Source organism: Nomascus leucogenys, chromosome 20 (assembly GCF_006542625.1).
Source record: "Nomascus leucogenys isolate Asia chromosome 20, Asia_NLE_v1, whole genome shotgun sequence".
NCBI lineage: Eukaryota > Metazoa > Chordata > Mammalia > Primates > Hylobatidae > Nomascus > Nomascus leucogenys.
Window position 1 is genome coordinate 71,525,642 of NC_044400.1, and position 24,242 is coordinate 71,549,883.

The following is a 24,242-nucleotide window of genomic DNA, read 5'->3' on the forward strand; positions in this document are numbered from 1 at the left end:
TTGCTACAATTACTCATTCCTCCTTTTTTCCTGAAGAAGTGAAAATAGAAGGGTTTCCACAGAAGCTTCTACACAATCTACAGAAGGATATAAGAAAGAGGCAAGACCAGAGCAGAACTGAATCTTTCCACCTGAGAAAATTTTTTCTTTTTGTCTACCTCACAGTTTAACTTTGTGTTCAATTTTTCTGTGTTCAGTGTGAAGCAAGTAAGGTGAATCTGTTAATAAATCACCTTTACTGAGAATAGACCTTAGTGACTCAGAATATTTTTAAGAACAAACTTGATGGAGATCACTGCAGAAAAATACTTGGAAATGAAGATGTCTCCACAGATAATACTTTTGTCATTCTTTCTGGGCAGTTATCTTACTGTGCAAATAAGAATTTCACTCACCCAAAATGGGCAAATAATGCCTGCCTTTCATCTAGATTCTTTTTATACAACATATTCCTTTTGATCATTTTCTACTGACAGCAAAATAAACCAGAAAAGGAAGGTGGCATGTCATGTCAGATAACCACATTCCATTACTTTTTGACCCTGGGTGTATTTTGCAAGCAAATTCTTAAATTGTACTAAATGGCTTGAATTTTATTAGGCAATGAAGAGTCTCCATTGAATGTTTTGGGAGGATTGGAACTGAAAGCCAACTTGAAAATGGAGGTATGGCTTATAATTCAGCTGTGCTGAACTGTAAGTGATTAAATACTGTTTCATCACATATACACATATATATACTTATGTGGTATATAGCCCCTGTTCTCATTGTACTTATGACACTTTGTGTTGTTATTGCCATATCCTGTGGGGGGGAAAGCTAAGAACCTCAGTAATCTTAGTAAATAGTGCCATCATCAGTTCCATTTACTCAAGCCAGAAACACAAGAGTCACCCTCAGTTTCTCCGTCATCCCACATTTAATCTATCGCCATTTCTTACAGGTTCCATTTCCAAAATATAAGTCCATCTATTTCTGTTTCTACAGTCACCACCCTAAGCCACTACTTCAGTAGCCTCTCCATTAGGCTTATTTCACTCCAGCCCTCCTCTGGTGTGATTCACACAGTCCTGCAGGTAGTCTTTAGAAACATAACTTAGGCCCTGTCCGTGCTCTGCTTAAAATTTGTGGTGGCTTCCCATCATGCTTAGAAGAAAATCTGCTTTTTTTTTTTTTTTAAGCATGGCTTTGGTGCTTTACACAATTTAGTCTTCCTATCCGCTTTCTAGCCTGATCTCAAGGCACCATCCAAGTATATGTGACAAGACAGCAGTGAACATGGGGGTTATGAACACTACAGAGGAAACACAACTTGCCCAATAGTAGCAATAGGCAGGTAGACAGGAGGGCTTGCAAGGAGGATACTGGAATAGAATTTTGAAAGTAGAGTGGGAAATTTCCCAGAGGAGAAAAAAAAGAAAGCCTTCCAAGCAAAGAGAATGTTGTGTTCTAGACTCAGAGACAGGAGGGCACGTGGTGTGTCTCAGGCATTGCAGTGGTTCACGGTGAGCTGTGGTGAGACTTAAGCCTGGAAGGGAGTGGGAGCCCATCAGGAAGAGTCTTGTGTGGTGTGCTGAGTTGGGGTTTTACCTTTAAAGCAATAGAAGACCCATTGACGGGTGAAATACAAGATTAAATTGATTTTTTGGCTTTGTTTTTAAAGGTTGATGTATTTATTTTTAAGTTCTGTGTACTCTTGAAGATAGGCTTTTATATTGTTTCAGGATGCTGTGTTTTTTGTTTAATTCACTTGAGGTTAGTCTTCTTGTAAAAACCCTGGTTAACTTATTTTTATGGTGCTTTGGATTTTTTAGGCTTATGTGCCTTCAGAGGAAGAGAAAAATCGTGAAATTCTGGCACCACCAGAAAGTCTGTGTGGGGGAAAGCCAAGTGGAATAGGTGAGCTCCTTAGAATGGTTGTTCACATTGTTTTTGTTTTTGCCTTGCATGTGGTTTTACCTTTCTAAAATTCAATAGCTGATGCATAATAACATACAGGCTCTATTAATTTGCCTCTCACTTTTTAAAATAGATTAGGGAGAATTCTTTACTATTTTATTTTTAACATATACTTTTCCTCACGAAATGTCAATCAACCTTATGTAGGGTAATTGTTTAAAATCTGATCACCCCCAAATAATAATGCAAAACGGAAGTTGTTTTGGAGCAAACGCTTGCTCTATCTCAGAAATGTTTCTCCATACCCCTGCCTGTCCCCAGACGCTATTGCAGCTCACTTCCAAAAGGCTAGTCTGAGCATAAGGGCCCACTTTACACCATTTGCTCTTGTCTCTTGCTCAGGCTTTTGCCCCAGTGGCTGCACAGAGACTACTCTCAGCTTATATAACCTCTTCTTAGTCTCTCTGTGCAACATTCTTCACTGTGGACTACAGATTTTAAAGGAGAGCCTCAATATCAGAAAGGATAAAGGCAGGAGCTCTTAAACGTTTTGGTCTCAAGGACCAAAAATTACTGAAAAATTACCGAAGACCCCAAAGAGATTTTGTTATATGGCTTATACCTGTTGACATTTGCCAAATAAGAAATTAAAATTGAGAAAAGTAAATATTATGTCACTCTTAATATAATTAACTCACTATAAGTTAACAACTCTTTTTTCATGAAAAATAGCTAGATTCTCCAAAACAACCCAATTAAGTGATAAAAGTGACATTGTTTTGCATTTTTGCAAATCCCTTTAAGTCTGGCTTAATAAAAAACAGCTGTTTCTCATATCTATTTTCACATTCAGTCCTGTTGCTATTTATTTTTTTGGTTAAAGTAAATGAAGAAAATCCAACATTACAGATAGATGGTTGGGTTTTTGTTTTTTGTTTTATTTTGTTTTGTTTTGTTTGAGACGGAGTCTCACTCTGTCGCCAGGTTGGAGTATAGTGGCGCAGTCTCGGCTCACTGCAACCTCCGACTCCCTGGTTCAAGCTATTCTCCTGCCTCAGCCTCCTGAGTAGCTGGGATTACAGGCACACACCACCGTGCCCAGCTAATTTTTGTATTTTTAGTAGAGATGGGGTTTCACCATATTGGCCAGGATGGTCTTGATCTCCTGACCTCGTGATCTGCCCGCCTTGGCCTCCCAAAGTGCTGGGATTACATGCGTGAGCCACTGCAAGCCGCTGCGCCCGGCCAATGGTTGGGTTTTAATAGCCTTTTCAGATAATTATGGGTACATCTTGGCCTCTGGAAAATTCCATTGAGCACTCATGAGTCTGTAAGACAAATAATGTTAGTTTGGCCCTTGTGGATTCCTTGATGGAAAGCCTCAGGAATTCCCCAGAGAGGCTGGACCATATTGGCTTAAGGAAATGGAATTGAGAAGAACTGTGACAGTGAGGAATTATTTGTAATTTGTATTGCAAACATGATTGTGTATTTTCTTCCGATTCCCACAATATATTTTTTTTAAATACTAGGAACTATAGAGTATGTGACCAAATTTAAGCCAGTCCTCCATTTTTTTCCACAATGTTAAAATGTCCATGCAAGTCAGGTGGAATAAACAGTCAGGGTGATTTTTATTGTAAATACTTATAACAAAAAACTCTATAGGTATTTGCTTAAAGGGACTTTATTAGCTCACAAAACTGAAAAATTCAGGTAAAGCATAATCCAAGAGGATGCAGATAGTTCCAAAGACACATCTAGTAGAAACTCCATTTTATATCTTCTTCCTCATCCCCTGAATAAGGGTCATTGCTTTCTCATTCATAGCCTCTATTTTTAGCTTTGGCTTACCATTCCTGGCCAAAATCCTGAGACTTAGATTCTGATTTAGCATAAGTACATGTGTCCACCCTAAACTAATTACTGTGACCAGAGGAATGTAGCTTACCAGTTGACTTAAGTCAGGTGCTCTGTTCCTGGATCCACATGGTATTCCAGACCACAGTCTGGGCTCTTGGGAAAGGTGCCAGGAGGGCAACTGTAATGTCTACTGTAGTTGGATTGGCTCTTTAAATTATTTCCCTGACAAACATCAAGTCTGCTACCTGTGAGTACTAGGGAAATCAACATGGAAATGACTGATGGAAATAAGTCATTCACTGAAATCAACGTGCAAATAAGTAAGGTACTATAATAAAGATACGTCCTTGACTGTGGGAGTCAGCTTCCCTGAGGTAGGGCCTCGGGGAAGACTTGTGTTGGCTCAATCAATCTCTTCCCCCACCCCTCTCCTTTAATTATAGAAAGTAAGATATACAGAAATGCATAAAAAGTTTCCCATTCCCTATAAACACCTTCGGTACAATAAAATTATATTTATATTGTTCTAGAATTTTTTTTCACTTGACCATGTATTGCAGGCACCCATCATTACTTTATTAGCATATACAGATCCACTTTCTTTGTTTTAATAGCTAAATAATCATCCCCAATACGAGTTTTAGATCTTTTAGTGGCCTCAAGGTTTCTACTGTTACAGGGCTGCAACGAACTTTCATAATGCATGTCACTACATGTGTTTTACCAAGTATTTTCATAAAATTGGATTGGGGGAGGGAGGGTCAAAGAATATACAGGTTAAGTATCCCTAATCCAAAAGGCTTGGGATCAGAAGTATTTCGAATTTCAGATTTCTTAGGGTTTGGGAATATGTGCATTATACCTCATTGAGCATCCCATATCTAAAAATTCAAAGTTGAAAGTTCCAGTGAGCCTTTCCTTTGAGAGTCGTGTTGTCACTCAAAGAATTTCAGATTTTGGAGCATTTCAGACTTCTCATTTTTGAATTTGGGATGCTCAACCTGTATATGTTTTGAATTTTTATAAGTACTTGTTACTCATTTGGGGCTAAATATTGAGTAATGAGTAGGTATGCATTAGGTGTACAAGGCAAAGAGAAGGGCAATAGATGTGGAATGATTCAGATTAAGTGAATAGTGCATATAAACCCTCACCCATGACTGTCTGGGGAGGTTTGGGGAGTGGGAGCAGTTGAGGAGCTTCTTACACAAAACCATCTGAAAGGGTCTCAGAAGACTCATAAGAAGTGTCAGCCAGTCCTGGAAGACCACACCAAGGCTTGGTAAGTCATTTATACTGACATGTTAAAACCCTGAAGATGACTAATCTATTCAAAACTTGGACAGATACATTAGTTAAAATGTGCATGGGTGTTTTATACTACAAATAATTAACGTCTCATTTGTTAATTGTCAAGAAGCTAACATTTTTGGATTCTGAAGTCGGTTGTTCCCACAGTTATATTTCAGATAACTTTACTGTGTTTAGGTACAGTTCAGTAAGAGATCTACTTACGTAAAAGGAAGTTGTTTAAAAGAAAAATGTGTGTTCTGTCATTGTTGAGTAGAAACAGTAGACTTTGTACTTCATGTTTCCAAAGAATATAAACAGACCATTGCTGTTTGAGGGGATAGGATCTAACTTTTCATTTGATGCTATTATTTTAAATGAACCAGTGTTATACTGCAGCCTAACAGCTACATTAAGGTCTTTTACTTTTTTTCTAAGCTTCAGATCACCAACATAGTTAAATCACGATAGTGATTTAATATACCAATACCATTATTATAAAAATGCAGGCAACACTAATTTCTGTTGTCTTTTTCTGGTAGTATATTCTGGTAGTACAACATGGATTGATTGTGGGAAATAAGTGGTCAGATTTTTATAATTTATGAAAGCAGCTAAGCCACTTGGTGACATAGGGTAGGTTCCGAATCCTAAAAATCTTCAAATTTGTTTCTCTGCATTTCAGACACAATATTCAGTTTCTTTACATCTCGTTTTTATTTTTGAACAGCTGAACTCCAGAGGGAGCCTTTGTTGGTGAATGAATTACTCAATGTAAGTCACTGTAATGGTTTTGATTTTTGTGGTTATTGGATTTTTTTATTTTATTTTTTTGGAGAGCTATTGAGGAGGAGCCATCTGGAGGGGTTGCCTGTGTATTTCTGTAGTAGCCAGGAGGCGTTTGGTAGTGTACTCTTCATTTGAGTTCAGCATCCTGACAGCAGCTTTCACTAGCTCTTTTCCATGTTCACCTATACCCACTGACGAAGAACTTTGAACTCGCTATTGTTTATTATTATAACAGGATTGAAAATTGGATTTTGATGTCTTAAATCATCCTGGTGCTATAGACAAAATAGATTTTAGTTTGAGAATTAAATTTCACTTTATGTTTTTAGAAAGCTTTTCTCAAGATACTAACCTGTAACTGCTAAGTGTACATATTTTTTCCCAGATGTGGCTCTCATAATCCCGTTCATTCTTGAAAGAGTCTTATTTTTGGTCTGTCTTAATATATTTATAAGGAACCTTGTATTGTACCAGGAGTGAACATTTTATAAAATGTTTCCAAATGTGCAGACAACTGCATTCTTTCCAATGCCCCTAGAGGAATTAGGGTACTATCAGTGAACTGTGAGATCAGAGTATTTCCTCATCAAGCACCCTATTTTGTAGCTAGAAACTCATACACCATATGCTGAATAAGAAGAAAGAGAAAAGCACCACTTGGTGTGGTTCAAGTTTGCCATCCAAGAGTTAAAAAGATTATGGCTGGACACAGTGGCACGGCCTATAGTCCCAGCTACTGAGGAAGTTGAGGTGGGAGGATCACTTGAGCCCAGGAATTTGGGTCCAGCCTGGGCAACATAGCATAATTTTTTTATTTAAAAACAATTTTTTTTAAAATAAAATACATTTTAAAAGTTAAAAAGACTTTAAATGGGGTTGGAGCTTACTGAGCCAGCTGGCGTGTTCTCCATCCTACCTCAGTCCCCTGAGTCCACCAGCAGCTGTCTTTTCCCCAGTCGAGCATAAATGTCTTTTCCAAATTTGTACAAAAGCCTATAGCTAGGACTTAGGATATTATAGGATATTCCGAGCCTTTCCACTCAGTTTAAAAAAAGAAAAACAGTAGAATTGATAAGATTTGCCAAATAGGAAATCTTATTACAGAATCCTATAGAGTTTTTAAATAAAGAAAAAAGAAAATCATGCAGGATTTGGATGGGAAGGGAAATTTATGGAATTCAGAAAATTTTTCTCTTATTTATTCTTACTCTTTTGCCATTGGCTGCTTTAAGGACAGGGAGAATAAGCACAATAATTTGTTAAACTGAAACTTTTTCAAAAAGAAGGTGCTGCATGCTTTTGAGCTTCTGGGTGAAATTAAAAAGAATATGTACCCCAATTCCTTTTGGCATTTGTACAAATAGCCAAGTTATGTAAATTACCTTCTCTCCTCTCTCTTTCTTTTTGCCTTTAAATTTTTTGTGAGACTATCCATAAATATCTTTTATATTGTATATTTAGGTTGAAAATTCAGGCTTCAGAACAAATGAAGAAAGTCGTAGCGAATCTTATAACAAAGGAGGTAAGTTAATGAATTTCATAGTTATAGTTTTAATATTAATTATAGTTACCATTTATTGAGTGTGGTCTGTATACCAGGCCTTGTGTTAATTATTTTACATATTTTCTCTCATTTAGTTCATAATAATTCAGTAAAGTGATAGTTAACAGCATCACTCCTATAGTTGAGGAGAACGAGTCTTAGGCCAGGTGACTTATTCCAAGCCATACAGCTTAAAAGTGATGTCTTGCTTTAAATAGCTACTAGAACTTTGCCATTAGTCTCCCAGTTGACTCAATCCAACATAAATACAAAACGCATAGCCCCCTGTGGATTGCAAGTACCAAACTGTGAAATGTGTTAACTTCTGACAGGCAGTTTAGGAGGGTAGCATATCAAGGATGTCACATTTATGTGGGTCTTCTCAGGGGTGAGGTCTGGTGGCCACACAACCTGTGCAGGCTGCCAATTCGACAGATAATTCCCTTCTCAAACAGAACATAGAATTTTCTTGATGCCTACTAATTTTGTTAATTTCCTATTATAGAGTGGGGAAAGAGGCTTCTTTACTTAGACAGTTATTTTTATAACATATACCATATTTCCAACAAAAGTAAAGCAGTAATAAACACCTATGTGCCCCCAACCTAGTTTTGCCCTATCTTACAATTTAGTATATTTGCTTCACATACCTTTTAAAAAATGTTACAGTTATGGTGGAATCCCCATTTACCCCTTCCCAATCCCAATCTCTTTCCCTTTAATCCCACTCCAAAAGGAACTGCTATTCTGCATTAATTATATATAGGTCCATAAACAATATGTAACTTATGTTGCCTGCTTTAGGTAAATATGTGGTCTCACATTACATAAACCCTCCCCACCTTATTTGCTCATTCTGCAGTGTTCTAAGATTTTGTTCTGTTGATTTGTATTAACAATTATTTTAATTGCTTTTGAATATACCACAGTTAGTATTTTTTTGCTTCATTTGTACATTATCTTGCACATGTAGGTATTTTGAAACTTCTCCCAATTACAAAGAATGCTACTGTGTATGTTCTCATACCTTTCCCAGTGCTTATGTAGTGTACTTGTAATTCTGGGTATGGAATTGCTCAGTTATAGGCACCTCTTCAACTTTACTGCGTGTGCTAAATTGACCCCAAGTGGTGTACCAGTTGTCCCTCCACACCATCTCCTGTATTTGGTATTGTTTGGTGAATGTTTGTTAGCCTGATGATTATAATGCAGTGATTCCTTATTTTCACTGATGCTTCTTAATACTGTGTTGCTACACAAACTGGGGGGAAGGGCCTTGAAGTCTTCTGTGTAAAGTCCAGTGTTGTTACCCCAGACATGTTACTGACCTCCTTGAACCCCATTCCCTCACATCTACAAGTGGAAAAAAGAGAATTTAACTGACAGAGTTGTGTGGAGGATCCCATCAAAAATCATTTGTGACTGTCTACCACAGTGCCCTGTATATAACTGGTACTCAGTAAAGTTACTAATTCAGTTTTCTCCCAGCCCCCCTAACACACACCTAAAATAAGTATTGGAATATAAAAATATTTAAGATTTTTTTTTTCTTTTTTGTATTTATTACTCAGAGATATCCAGTGGTAGAAAAGACAACGCAGAAGCCATAAGCGGTGACAGTGTTGAAGCAGATCCTAAAGAGGTGCATTTTAATAAACTCAAGTGTTTGATATTTTATACATAATATTTTCACTGTACACAAAGAAGGGCTTTAGAAAGGCTTTACTTCTTTGTATAAATTAAATATTAAATGGGTATACTGAGAGTTCCACATGTCACTTTTACCTGTATATGCCCTTTCAATGTTTAGGCAATTTGGCAGTTCCCAGGACTGTTTGGAAGTGTCCATGTTGTACAGTCAGAATGGTTTTTCATGCACCTTTCATCAACCATAAGAAGTCCATTTTTAATAAGCCACTAAGACAGTAGAAAAATACTAATTGTGATGTGCCGTCAGTTGTAAGATATATATAGCTTGACTTCAGAAATGGTGAAATGATAAGTAATTTTTTAAACGTGTTTTAGAATTATTGAAATATACAGTATGTAGCTAGAAACAGCATGTTTTTTTATGAATTCGCATTCAAACCCAGAAAAGAGACTAAAGCTTACAAAATTAGTCTAATCCAAATCTAAATCTCAAGTGTTCTAGATTTTTTTTTTTTTTTTGAAACAGAGTCTCGCTCTGTTGCACGAGCTGGAGTGCAGTGGCGTGAATGCTCCTCACTGCAAGCTCTGCCTCCGGGGTTCACACCATTCTCCTGCCTCAGCCTCCCAAGTAGCTAGGACTACAGGCACCTGCCACCACACCTGGCTAATTTTTTTCTGTATTTTTAGTAGAGACAGGGTTTCACTGAGTTAGCCAGGATGGTCTTGATCTCCTGACCTCGTGATCCACCCACCTTGGCCTCCCAAAGTGCTGGGATTACAGGCGTGAGCCACCGCATCCGGCCAAGTTTTCTAGATTTTTTAAAAATTTATATATCAACTTATTCCAAAGGTTAGAATCTAGTACAGTGTGCTCCTGTTTCAGTTTATTTGAATCAAGATTCTGTGGCCTTTGATATAGTCATTCTTAATTCCAGGTTGAAGAGGAAGAAAGGCATATGCCTAAAAGAAAAAGAAAGCATCATTCTCTCTCTTCAGAAGATGAACCGGGTATTTACATATATGTTTCTGTTTTAGATATCTTTGAAAATCATTATTTTTATATCCAAAAGAATGAGCCAAAAACATAGAGAATTTTTGAGGATAGTAACTCTCTACTTCACAAGTCTTGAGGCTAATTTGTTTCTAGACTGGCTTGATACCTCTGGGGTCCTTTCTGGATCCCAGTCTAGAAACTAGATTGTTTCCTGCAGAAGACCCAACCCCTGGATCTCAAACAAAGACAGGCTCTCTCTGGAACCACACCCTGGGGCCCAGCCAGGTGCCACTACAGTCTGTATTTTATATCATAAGCAAATGCCCTACAGAGCTAGTAAAGCACTTTAGTCCAAAAGTGCCTCTGACACCCCTTCTGTGCTTCATACTGTTGATTTTCTCATGGTCTGTAACAGTGCCCTCTAGTAGAACTGCAGTGATAGAAGTGTTGTACATTTATTTTGTCTAATACAGAAGCTACTAGCCACATGTCACTATTGAGCACTTGAAAGTGGTCAGTGGAAATGAAAGACTGAATTTTTAATTGTTTTTTAATTATTTTATATTTCAGTAGCCACATGTGGTTAGTGACTATCATGTTGAACGGTGCAGTGACCTTTAATACTTGACACAAAGGAGAAGTTCAATACTTACTGAATGACTACATGAGAAAGAATGAGTGAAGAATGAAATATTTATATTTTATATTATTTGGTAGCAATTATTGAGTTCCTGATGTATTCAGGTACTATCCATGGTACATTATACACATTCTCATTTAATCTTTACAATAAACCTGTAAGTTAGGTGGTATTGTCATCTTATGGATAAAGAGATTAAAGTTCTGAAAAATTACGACTTTATCTTCACCACATAAATCTGATTCCAAAGCCCATGGTCTCAATTACTAAGCTATACCTCTTAGGTGGTAACTCGTTTAGAAAGTTAAAGTATCTCTGGGAACTATACACTAAGCCCTTCCCATAGAACCCACTACTTCATTGGTGTCATGTGAACATATGGGATTTTTGTATTTTGTTTTATTTTTACTTTGCCAGGGCGAAAGGCAAGTGTTCAGTGCTCAAATCACATGATATTATAAATATAGAGTAACTTTTGGCTTCTCTTTGAGAAAGAGGCTCAAACAGTCTTAAAATAGAACTATGCATTTCATTTTTCATTTAGCTTTTGTTCCTTTGTGATTCTGTCTAAACTGATTTACAGATGATAATCCAGATGTCCTGGATTCCAGAATAGAAACGGCACAAAGGCAGTGTTCTGAAATGGAGCCACATGACACAAAGGTATTTTTTCCACATATTAGTTTTAAGTTTTGGGTGGGGGTAGGGAGGCCTAATTACAGCATTGTGAATACTTATTATAATATTTTTTTCATTTTAGTGTCCCTCTTTATATGTCTCTAATAATAATCACTTTATTATAAAAGGTGTATATTTTTTAGTCTCCTCCCAAAAATCAAATGTTGCACTTTATAATTCTTAAACTGCAAGATTGTCTTAATTATTACAATTTAGATATAACATTGCCTAGGTTTTTGTTCAGTAGTAGTATTGATTTCTTAAGGTTTCTAAATGCTTTCTTCCAAAGTATAATGTGCTTTATCACAGATATACTTGCACCAAAATATTGAAATACAGTTATTATTAGTACTCCACTCTCTAGCTTACCTCCTGTATTAGTCTGTTCTCATGCTGCTAATGAAGACATACCTGAGACTGGGTAATTTATAAAGGAAAGAGGTTTAATTGACTCACTGTTCCACATGGCTGGGGAGGCCTCACAATCATGGTGGAAGGCAAAGGAGGAGCAAAGTCACGTCTTAACATGATGACAGGCAAGAGGGCATGTGCAGGGGAACTCCTCTTTATAAAAGCATTAGATCTCATGAGACTTATTAACTGTCAGGAGAATAGCACAGGACAAACCTGCCCCCCGATTCAATTACCTCCCACCGCAGCCTTCCCACTACAAGTGGGGATTATGGGACTTATAATTCAAAATGAGATTTGAGTGGGGTCACAGCCAAATCATATCACCTCCTGCCTCTAAAATCTGGGTACTCTAAGGATTGGCCTCACCCATTGCCTTTTTTCCTATGGTTTTATTTTCATCTTATGACTCACAGAACCTCCTCACAAATTTGTATTTGTGTTCTGCCGTCTCTTGTTGTAGGCCCAGATTTTTTCATTCCCTACTAGATACCTCTTCTTGGGTGTTCTTCCATTTCTGAGACTCAGTACTCTAAAATTTCTCATCGTCTGTCTAAACTAGTTCCATCTTTTCCTCTCCCTAATTTATATTTTTATAAATTATTAAACACCTTATTCCAAAAGTGTTTAAGTCCAGTTATGAAAATACTTGAGCTGACTTCCAGTTCTCTAAAACCAGACTTTGGTCTCTTTTTTTCCCCAGTAACCAAAGAACGAAATAAAAAATAGGAAAAGGTTTAATAACCTAAGAGGGAAAGTGGCATATTGTCATGAATTTTAGTTGGTTGTGACCAAAGGAAGAAACAGGCTCTTAAGCTATCCCTCACCCTGCCCTGTCCAAAATCAAAAATCCTGAGACAATACTTCTAAATTTGAAGAAAAGCAGATTGAAGGAGTATCATTTTATTTTGTCTTAAATTTCATGATTTTTTAATGTTAAATTTAAATAAAATCTAATTTATTTTCATTAAGCAGTTTTATAGACACAGTATTTTCAGTTACTACAAAAGAATCTTTTCTTACATGGAAAGCTGTCTGCAATAGCATTTATTTAATACCATCTTAATATTAGTAATTTTTGGACAGTAAATTGGGAGTGATTTCATCATTTCTGTTAAAGTTTTCTGTGTAGTAAATATGTACCATTTTATAAAAGCAATAAAGTCATTATTCTAAAATGTATATAGTAAGACCAAAAGAAGACCAAAATTGAATAAGTGAAAAAATTCCAGGCACTGGAAAAATAAAAGCAGGAAATAAAAAGTGAGTTGCATGCATGTCATCAGGATCTGATAAAGCGCTTACAGGACCAAGTGTTGGCTCTGAAAGAGCCAGTTCAAAAACAGAAATGCAGTTCATCCAATGGTTTGAAGACTTTTGTGCAGGACATCTTCAGCCCACTATATGGAACAGATAAAAGTATAGATGTTCTGGCTGAAATGAGGGAGAAGACCCCAAAAACGTCTGCCTGCCCCTAAACCCCCTCCAACACACACACACACACACACACGCACACACACACACTCTTTCTCTCTTTTCTCTCCCCGCCACACACACACACGCTGCCTCTCTCCATCTTACACACACACTCTCTCTCTCACACACACACATACACACACACACAGCACTTAAAGAGCTGAAAATGGCAGTGCAGCATGAGTATCTCAGTGAAGCCTCAGTGTTGATGTGTTGATAACAGAGCAAATAGGTTTCTCCTTGGCTTTCCCAAATGAGTTGACCTTCCATCCTCTAAATCAACACCCTCCCAAATTGGATGTACGACAAGCCATCAGAATGTGAGAAGAAATGGTAGAACCACGATTTATATATGCCTTTTATCTAAAAATCTTAATAAGTAATCTCTACTAATATTTACTGTATAGATTGGCCCTGGTGCCATCACTGAAAGTGAGCTCTCCTCTGACATTACCTGTTAGTCTTGCACATTATCTCATGTCTTGGACCTAGTTATGTAGTACTGTCAAAGTACTTTAAAGGTAGCTGAGAGTCCCACAACACAGAGGACTTGAGAATGAGCCCCTCACTTGTTTGTTCACTTTCAGCATTATATGACTTAATGGTTTACAGATGCTCAACTAAATGAATTTGCAGAGTTTGTTTACTTTGTTTTAATTGAATTGACCCTCCCAATACAGACACTGGTTTGAGATTTCTCCAAAAATAACCACAACAAAAAACCCCGTAAGACAAAGATAATATTTGTAATGCAGATACAAGCAAATAATAAGAGAAATGGCTGAGCTGACACTTCTTTTACTAGGAAGTAACAGAAGCTCTGTGTCATCCTCATTGTTAGGTAAAAAAGAATGAAGATCTAATCATATCTGACATGAAGTGGGCCAGAAATTCCACTGTTTCAGAAGAGTGTGTGAAATGTGGAATTGCTTTTATATCCATCCCCTTCCAGTCCCTGAAAGGCTATATCAAAACCCAATGACATTGAATGCCTCCAAATAGGGAAATCGGGGGTGAGGGCATTTCATTATAGACCCCTTTAAATTTTGAGCCACAAGAATATATTTCTATTAAAAAATAAGTAAAATTAACATTAATAGAAATGAGGATTTACAATTGTTTATAATGGGCCATTAAAGTAAAATTAAAGCTTTAGTTTCCTATTTCATCTTGATCTTATTCTACTTTATGTATTTTTGTTTATATACTATATTAGTATTATAGTTTAAACGTTTTGGCATTTCATGCTGAGAACTTTCTTGCCACTATGGGGGGATAATTTAATTGCTGAAAGATCACTGCTCCAAGTCAGCCCATCTGAATACCCAGAAATTCCCTTTGGCACCTCCCAAATTATTGCTTCCCCACATCTCTCCCCTCCATCACTCCACAAAGATAAATATCTGTTGTCAATATCTGTCCATTCTGCCTTTGGAGTTTGTCTTAAAAAAACAAAATCCAAGTAGGGGGAGGAGAAGAACAATTTCTATTTTGCAGGAAAGAAAATGGCCTTGATATTTTATACTTGAACTTATGCTTTTCTGTTCTCAGAATGTTTATTTTTTTTATAGTCTCACTAGCAGCAATAATAGTTACATTTCAAAAACATTTTCCAAAAACTATCCTAAAAAAGAGCTAGGAAGTTTTTTTGAAATAGAAAGGCAAACTTGTGTGGGGAGGATGAATGGATGAAGGCTTCAGTTTGAAGAAGCTTCTAGTCTTTTTCAACTTCTCTATAGGAAGAGAACTCCGGAGATTTGGAAGAATTATCTAAAACCAGTTCTGAGACAAATAGCACTGCCTCAAGGGTCATGGAAGAAAAAGGTGAGTAAAACATTTGCTTGGGTAAATTGACTGAGCCTTCAAAGCAGCCAGCATATCTCTCAACCGAAACGTCTATTTTGCTCATTTACTTTTCCTGTATAATAAAGTGCCTCATGCTTAAGATTAATAGGGCTAGGGAATCATTTTTAATTTGGATCCTGCTATACCCAAAGTGTGCTGTTTACTAGTCACCCAAATTCAGGCTTGTTAATTTTGATGGTAGAAACTTGAAAATGGAGTGTGTGGTTATGTGTGGCTGCAGCTGTGTAGCTCACCTGGGTAAAGGTGGGGAAGGCTGACCGTGGTCACTAGCAGTGAACAAAGTTCTTCCTTTTCTACAGATGAATATAGCAGCAGTGAAACTACTGGTGAAAAGCCAGAGCAGAACGATGATGACACCATAAAATCTCAGGAGGTGAGATGTGCTTTTCATATTTATTTGTTCACAATTATTTAAGCACTAACCAAATTAAATTCATTAAATACTGTTATCTTGAGTTTTTCTTAAGTACTTTGAAGAAGCTGGGGTTTTTTAGTGCAATGGAACACCATTTCATACAGTGCATTTTATCAGTTTCATTTTGATTAATTTTGTTCTCTTCATGTTTGTTTCTTCAAAACATTTGTATGAGACCCACTTATGTCATAGCCAAATAGGATCAGCTTAGTGCTCTACATCAGTGGCAATGTCAGGTTCCTGGCCTGGCAATGCTGAGCTGCCAGGCCAGGCACGTGGCAGCAAACAGGAGGCTGTCTGAGACATGGAGTCCAGCTAGGATGAAATGGGAACAGCAGCAGGGTGTGCAGAAGGCATGCAGGGAATACTCAAGGGGACCTAGTTCATGAGGCAAAGTCATGGATTCCTGGAGGCTGCATGCACAAACAGAGCATCCCAGCCCTGCCCGCTGTAAGCCCATAGATTTTCAGGGAGCCTGTGGAGCAGAGAATTGCAGTGGCTTGAGACTGAGCACCATAAATCAAGAGACACAGCCTGTGCACTAGCCAGGTCTAGATAACCATTGCCAAGTTTGCCCATTGTTAAATCATTTGTTATTGTTCTCACTTCTGTCTGCATGATACATTCAGCGGACCCCCTTATTTTTTTATAAGGGTATCATTTGGTCACAACTAACTGGGCCAAATCCCAATTTAAATGGACATACATATTTATTACAGAAGTAAAAGGTTACACTTTGATTACTTCATTGTCTCAAAATCCTCACAGCTCCATTAATTTATGACAGTTAGTGATATTTATCAAGTTGAAGAAACAATGGTGAGATCAGTAAATAAAACACTAAGCCCTACGTCACATATTTTTAAAGTGACAAAGCTAGGATTTGAGCTCTCTTAGACAGGAACTCTAAATCTGATTTTTGAGAAAACTTTGTATAATAAAGGATAAAAATTTTTTTTTATTGCTGTTGTTGTTTTTTATTTCCTCCTTAGGAAGATCAGCCAATAATTATTAAAAGGAAAAGAGGAAGACCTCGCAAATACCCTGTAGACACAACGTTAAAAATGAGTAGGTACTTGGTGTGTTTTCAGTTCACACACAAGAAATTTTCGAACCCATTTTCTAAGTGAATATTTTTTTTTTTAGAAGACGACTCCAAAACAGATACTGGCATTGTCACTGTAAGTAATTGCAAAACACGACAATTTCAAATACTTGCTCTTAACCTGAAAAACGGTATAATGCAATATCTAGTATTTTGAACTTTATTTTTTTAAGTACTTGAAAAGCTTTAAAAGACTGAGTAACCATTCAACTATTTTGATTACTAGTATCTTTGTGTAAACAGAGTTATATTAGTTCTTCATTCTGATTCCATTCTAATTCATGAGTTTGATTATTTAAAAATTATCTAGGGATTTATCTTCCTGTGGCCACCCTTGGTTAAAACGTACAAATTAGCTATTTTATATGATTTTGAGATAGTGGCTTCTTTATAGAGACTTGTGAGTTGTCTTGCCATCTTACTACTTTCTATGGAATTCTTTTTGACCTAAAATATACACTGATTTCAGTGCAGGAAAATCCTCAGTGATATTTTATGTTTGAATGTTCTTTATCTTTGACCCTGACATATATACCCACCAAAATCATTGTATCAGGATTCCATCGCATGCATTTCAATGGATTATTATAAGGAGGACATTACAAGAAGAGCATTGTAAGGAGGACAGACGTGTGTTCACTGACCTAACAAAAGAACGTGGGATTCAAGCCTTAGCTTTGTCACTTACCCCGAGACCTGTGACTTAGGGCCAGTCATGGGACCCTCTGGTGACTCAGTTTCCTTGAATGTAAAGTGGTATGATGCCTGCAGTACTTATCTCATAGAATTATTATAAGACAAAACCAGAGAAGCACATGTGAATGCATTTAGTAACATGTAAAATGGTTTGCCTTGGGAAATATTAACCACAGCGGCCATGCTGCATTGCCTCACTTCTCATCCTGTAGCATCACAGAAGGGAAGTTACTTATTGGAAAGTCTGTATTTAGAAGCTCAGGCATCCATGTTTGCTAGGTATACTTAATCAATTACAGAAAATAGGTCTCAAATATGCCTATGTAAATAAAGATCCTATACCACCTTTACATCATTGATGCATTTCTATGTGATGATTATAAACTGCTGATTTAAAAATTTTTTTTGTTTGTTTATTTAAACGTAGGTAGAACAATCTCCATCTAGCAGCAAACTGAAAGTAATGCAAACAGGTATGTACCTACAGCATTCCTCTGTGTGTTATCTGAGGGAGGGGCAGGAGAGGCTGGCTGTTGGAGAAGGTGGAACTTCCATACTGCTTCTCACTGAAGTGGGTGGCCCCCTTGGTAAAAATAGTTGTCCTTGTATCTGGGAGAGACTATATCTATTGGCTTACAGAGCCCAGGACTTAAGAATTGAAATTTTTTTGACTATTTTTCTCCTCATTCCAAGGAGAAAAATCTATTCCAAAATGTTGATAATGATTAGCTCTGGAGGGTGGAATAATGGGAGCATTCCATATTATTTGTCAATATTGCCTGCATTTTCCAGATATTTTTTGTTGTGGTCTAAAATTTTTTACATAAAACAAGAGGAGCCATTAGTGAGCTTTGAAGTGTTGATATCAACAACAAAGATTAATGTGACAGCTATTTTGTATCAAATAAATAGTATGGTCAGATTAAGAAAGTACATATTCTGATCAGCAAATAAAGCAAATAGGTAATATAAAATTGTTTCCACATTCAACTATGTGTGATCGTACTTCATTTTTTCTTGTGTCTTGGTAAATTAAGGTTTGTTTATTTTTTAAAAGAGGGAGGAGATTCTGCACATTTGGTCTTAACCAGTTTTTATTAATAATTTTATAGTATTTTGAATCCGTACAAGAAATCTTTATAACTTCAGTGCCCTTTAAGGACTCCAATTAAAGCTGTGTGATTCAGAATGTTTTCTGAATGTGGGTAAAATGATGACCATTTTAAGACAGTCCTCTTTGTTGACCTTTCTATTGGGTTAACTTTTTCATCTTCATTGGTATTTTAAACTTGCAAAAAAGGACAACTGCTACAGTCACTAAAAAGAAGTACCTTTGAGTTTTTGAGTGCCTGATGAACATCCCCATAATTTCAGCTTCAAGTAGTGCATTGAACTAATCTTTACTTTTCTTACCATGATACAGTCTCAGAAAATTATAACATCTGCAGAAAACAAATGCATAAAGAATGTATGTATGCACCCTACAAACCGGTCATAAAATGTACTTTGTTAGCTACCATGATGTATTTGGAGTCAAAAGAATTCTACCTGTCACTCTACTTGTTAGTTATGTGACTCTGAACAAATTACTCAAGCCTGGTTTGTTCAGACTATAAGCTGGGATCATAATACTTGCAGAGCTACATTGAAATCGAAAAGTCCATATTAGCCAGCTGTGGTGGCTCACACCTGTAATCTCAGCACTTTCGGAGGCCTCCACAGGAGAATCACTGGAGCCCAGGAGTTGGAGGCCTGCAGTAACCTATATTGCACCACTGCCCTCTAGCCTGGCCAACAGAGCAAGACCCTGTCTCATAAAAATAAAATAAAAGTACCAGTTATATATCCTTATTTGAAATGCCTAGGATACCAGAAGTGTTTCAGATTTTGAATTTATTCAGATTTTGGAATATTTGCATTTCCCAGTTGAGCATTCCTAATCAAAATTCAAAATGCTTCAATGGCATTTCCTTTGAGGGTCATGTTGGTGCTCAAAAAGTTTTGGATTCTACAACATTTTAAATTTTGGATCGTCAGATTAGGGATGCTCCGCCTATATATCATTCCAACTTGCAGTTACTGGTACATATTGTGGGCTCCTTATATGCCCCCTTTTTTCTTTTTTGGGGTCAGAACATTTAAGCTGAAAGGGAATAGAAGTAGTCTAACCCGGCCGGGCGTGGTGGCTCACACCTATAATCCCACCACTTTGAGAGGCCAAGGCAGGTAGATCACCCAAGGTCAGGAGTTCAAGAGTAGCCTGGCCAACATGGTGAAACCCCGTCTCTACTAAAAATACAAAAAATTAGCTGGATGTGGTGGTGGGCACCTGTAATCTCAGCTACTCAGGAGGCTGAGGCAGGAGAATTACTTGAACCCAGGAGGCAGAGGTTGCAGTGAGCCAAGATCACGCCACTGCACTCCAGCCTGAGCCACTGAGTGAAACTCTGTCTTAGAAAAAAAAAAAAAGTAGTCTAATCCAACTTCTTATTTTGCAGCTGAAAAAACTGAGAGTCAGCAAATTTAAATAAAATCTTAAATGAAAACTTATGTTTTGTGACTCACAATCCAATGTGATCTCTGCTAGGTATTCTGATTCTATCTTTGCTTGACTGATACAAAATAATGATGAAATGTACAACAATGTATTAATTAATACTGATACATTGACAGAGAAGCCAGGCTGATTGTTGAAATTTAAATTTACAGTAATAAGATATTAATGCAGAGATTTCCCTTTTCTTAAAGATGAATCCAATAAAGAAACAGCTAACCTACAAGAAAGAACTATAAGCAATGTAAGTGTTAAATTTCTTACCAAGATACGTTGTTTAGAAATCAACTTAAATGCTCAGCTGACCACCCTTTTAACTTTAATTTTATTGCTTCTAGGATGATGGTGAAGAAAAAATAGTAGCAAGTGTGCGTCGGAGAGGAAGAAAACCCAAACGTTCTCTCACTGTATCAGATGATGCTGGTATGTTTCTAGCAAATTCTTAATAAGTCTTATTGTTTCAAAATCACCTTTTTAAAGAGTTTTTCTTTGAGGAAAAATCCAATGGGTACAGCTAATATTAATATTACATAAATATGTGTGAAATAGGTCTAATCCCATGTCAGAAATGGTACATCCCAGATGCTTTTCTGAGTACATGTGAATTTTTTATGAACGCTGGCTGTGAACTGCATATGTAAACTATCCAAAATGTGTTTGAGATTAAGTTAAACAGTTGTGAATTGCAAGTTCTAAAACAAAAAGGAAGTGGAAAACCATTTCTCTGCCTCCAAGTCCCTAATATCCTAAGTTCTAAACTCCTTGACTGTCTCTCTTGGAAGTATCTTTGGGAATTGTAAAATCCAGGTGTTACCCTTCTATTTGAACAGAATCCTCAGAGCCAGAAAGAAAACGCCAGAAATTAGTTTCTGATCCAGCAGAGGACAAGAAAGAGCAGGAGTCTGATGAGGAAGAGGAAGATGAAGAAGAGGACGAGCCTTCAGGAGCCACCACAAGATCCACCACCAGATCAGAGGCTCAGAGGTAATGGGGGCAGCACAGAGCTGCCGGAGACCTTCACCAGCTTCTCCATCTGAAAACTGCTCTGGGTTTCCTGGGATTATCTGAACTGAATTATTCATGCTGCAGTGGAAGTTCTTCCCTTTCATTTTTATTGTTAGCAGTGGGCACATAGTTCTTGGAGAACACATTTTCTGTCCTAAACCATTTTGGGGGATTGCTTCAGAGTCTTTACCAGGTTTTAAATGCCTATTTGGTGGAACCCATTCAATTCCTTACAAATATTTTTTGAGCATCTGCCATCCTTCAAATGTCATATTGAGCACCATTCATGAATCTGGACATACATAAAACATCATCCCTCCTCTCAGCATACTTAATTCAACCCAGAAAGCAGGAGGAACCAGGCCCACGCACCACTGTCATCACATGCATCTCACCAGTGCTATGCAATAGGTTGATCATAGGAAAGTGCCCAAATTTGACCATTTTTTAGGTAATTTCATATATTTCCCAAAATGTGTTCTCTCAAGCCCTATTGTAGCCAGAAACCTCTGAGAAAAAGAGTACCATGGTCAGATGAGTTTGGGAATGTCATTGAATTCTCTCTCCTTCCTCAGTTACATGTTCATTAAAATATAAGGGTTTGGCAAACCCAGGGCTGGGCGCGGTGACTCACGCCTGTAATCCCAGCACTTTGGGAGGCCAAGGTGGACGAATCATGAGGTCAGGAGATCAAGACCATCCTGGCCAACATGGTGAAACCCCATCTCTACTAAAATACAAAAAATTAGCCGGGCATGGTGGCTCGCACCTGTAGTCCCAGCTACTCGGGAGGCTGAGGTAGGGGAATTGCTTAAACGTGGGAGGCGGAGGTTGCAGTGAGCTGAGATGGCTCCACTGTACTCCAGCCTGGTGATAGAGCGAGACTCCATCTCAAAAAAAAAAAAAAAAAAAGGGTTTGGCAAACTCCTAAAGGAAAGAAGCCTGTTGAACTTTGTTTAAACAAGCATTATTTGCTGATACCCCTTTTCTGTTGTTGGCCTATATCATTATACCTGTTCACATCATCCAGTGTTCCTTTCCCCATGGCACATGAGAAATGGTACGTAACTGTGTAGTCTCATCCTAACCGTTAATCACTTTCCCAAACATGAATATTTTCCAGGCTGAGCACAGTAGCTCATGCTTGTAATCCCAACACTTCGGGAGACCAAGATGGGAGGATCACTTGAGCCCAGGAGTTTATGAGACCAGCCTGGGCAACACAGGGAGACCCCATCTCTACAAAAAAATTTTGAAAATTAGCTGAGCATGGTGGCATGCACCTGTAGTCCCGGCTACTTGGGAGGCTGGGATGGGAGGATCGCTTGAGCCCAGGAGCTTGAGGCTGCAGTGAGCTGTGATCGCACCACTGCACTCTAGCCTGGGTGACAGTGAGACTCTGTCTCTGAAAAAATATATATTTTTTTTAATTTTTAATTAATGTGATTTACAAGCTATTAATCTTGGTATCATCTTGTTTAATTTCATTATTCAAGATTGATCAAAAAGTTCAGGAAGATTTATTTCAAAAATAACACTAACACCATAATATAATAGTATCTTGTGTTTACATAAAGAACTAAAATCGGGGCCAGGCGCAGTGGCTCATGCCTGTAATCCAGCACTTTGGGAGGCCAAGGCCGGCAGATCTTGAGGTCAGGAGTTCGAGACCAGCCTGGCCAATATGGTGAAACCCTGTCTCTACTAAAAATATAAAAAATTAGCCAGGTGTGGTGGCACATGCCTGTAATCCCAGCTACTTGGGAGGCTGAGGCAGGAGATTCGCTTGAACTCGGGAGGTGGAGGTTGCAGTGAGCCGAGATCACACCATTGCACTCCAACCTGGGTGACAGAGTGATACTCTGTCTCAAAAAAAAAACAAAAAAATAACAAAAACTTAAAATCAATCTGTTTCTAATTCCTCCAAACTTAACGCATTATTAGCCATTTGTGCCATGGTTTGATTTCTCAATCAGATTTTAGAGCCAAAGGACTCTCGAAGCTTACACGGCTAAAGTTATAAGGTGGTCTCATATTTGTTTTTTTAGGTGGAGCAGCTCAGATAAATAGAAAAGAAGTCACAGAATCCAAACTGCTGCTGCTAGGAGAGGGTGAGGGTGCTGGAGCCCAGCACCCATGCATTTGGGTATAGCATCCATCCCACCAGAATTACTGCCTCCCTCTAAAACAGTTGTGGAAAGTAGGACTCAACTCAGAGAAAGTTCCATAGGCCTTCTAGCCATCTTCGAGTGAGTGTCTAGAAATTGCTCTCAGATTTGCCTTTTATAAATTCTTTAAAAATCTTATTTGATTTATATGGTTCTGTAATCACCTGGATTATCAAAGCTCTTCCTTCATGCACTTTATAATATAAACTTTTGATTTACAAATGAGTTCTTTTCTCTCTAGTTTAGATTCCTTGGCATTGGTTGATCAGTCCCAGGGCTCTGGTGTCTTCATAATTTCATAAATTGTCTGAGTTGGGTGGGCTCTCAGTGGTCATGTAGTACCAATAGCCAGTCAGTGCCTGAGTCACTGCACCTGCAGCTCCTCTGAAAGGGTCTTCCTGCTTTTGCATGGACCTCAGTGGCAGGGAAAGCCACATCCTCCTCAGCATTTTCTGACTTGTGTTCAGTAGAAGCCGGCCACCCTATGGCTTCTACTCTTGATTCTAGTTCGACTTTCAGAACCTTCTGTCTAATTTTCCCTTACGTATTTGAGGGCAGCTACCAGGTCTTCTCTGCTTGCTTATTGAGCCCCTTCATCATCCCTGTTTGTGCTCCTCAGTTACCTTTATCCTCTTTTAGAAGCAAATGTGCAGGTGGGCGCAGTGGCTCATGCCTGTAATCCCTGCTACTCAGGAGGCTGAGGCAGGAAGATTGCTTGAGGCTGGGAGTTCGAGACCAGCCTAAGAAACATAGCAAGACCCTCTTAAAAAAAAATTAAATTAATAAAAAATAAAAGAGGCCACGCACAGTGGCTCACGCCTGTAGTCCCAGCACTTTGGGAGTCCAAGGCTGGTGGATCACTTGAGGCCAGGTGTTCAAGATCAGCCTTGCCAACATGGTGAAACCTCGTCTCTACTAAAAGTACAAAAAATAGCCGAGCGTTGTGGCAGACTCCTGTAATCCCAGCTACTTGGGCAGCTGAGGCAGGAGAATTGCTTGAACCCAGGAGGTGGAGGTTGCAGTGAGAAGAGATTGTACCACCGCACTGCAGCCTGGGTGACAGAGCGAGGCTCTTTCTCGAAAGAAAGAAAGAAAGAAAGAGAGAGAGAGAGAGAAAAGAAAGAAAGAGAGAGAGAGAGAGAAAAGAAAGAAAGATAGATAGAAGCAAACTCTGTATACCAAGTGTGGTCTAATTAATCC

The 24,242-nt window shown here is 38.1% G+C and overlaps 1 protein-coding gene across 5 annotated transcripts in view; it reads left to right on the top strand.

Annotated features, from left to right (window-relative positions):
• The window catches only part of BOD1L1 (biorientation of chromosomes in cell division 1 like 1), a 58,686-nt gene that overhangs the window by 29,791 nt on the left and 4,653 nt on the right, over window positions 1-24,242 (top strand). For 3 of the 5 annotated variants that reach the window (XM_003258493.2, XM_012499860.2, XM_030800997.1), the window contains exons 11-25: window positions 601-665; window positions 1,815-1,899; window positions 5,783-5,826; window positions 7,303-7,363; window positions 8,956-9,026; window positions 9,970-10,042; window positions 11,252-11,331; window positions 14,973-15,057; window positions 15,399-15,472; window positions 16,507-16,582; window positions 16,661-16,695; window positions 17,743-17,788; window positions 20,064-20,113; window positions 20,208-20,292; window positions 20,700-20,853. In XM_003258493.2, the coding sequence (XP_003258541.2) occupies window positions 601-665; window positions 1,815-1,899; window positions 5,783-5,826; window positions 7,303-7,363; window positions 8,956-9,026; window positions 9,970-10,042; window positions 11,252-11,331; window positions 14,973-15,057; window positions 15,399-15,472; window positions 16,507-16,582; window positions 16,661-16,695; window positions 17,743-17,788; window positions 20,064-20,113; window positions 20,208-20,292; window positions 20,700-20,853 (1,084 nt within the window). The remainder of the gene's footprint in view (window positions 1-600; window positions 666-1,814; window positions 1,900-5,782; window positions 5,827-7,302; window positions 7,364-8,955; window positions 9,027-9,969; window positions 10,043-11,251; window positions 11,332-14,972; window positions 15,058-15,398; window positions 15,473-16,506; window positions 16,583-16,660; window positions 16,696-17,742; window positions 17,789-20,063; window positions 20,114-20,207; window positions 20,293-20,699; window positions 20,854-24,242) is intronic. The other 2 variants (XM_030800995.1, XM_030800996.1) reach the window with 1 other exon arrangement.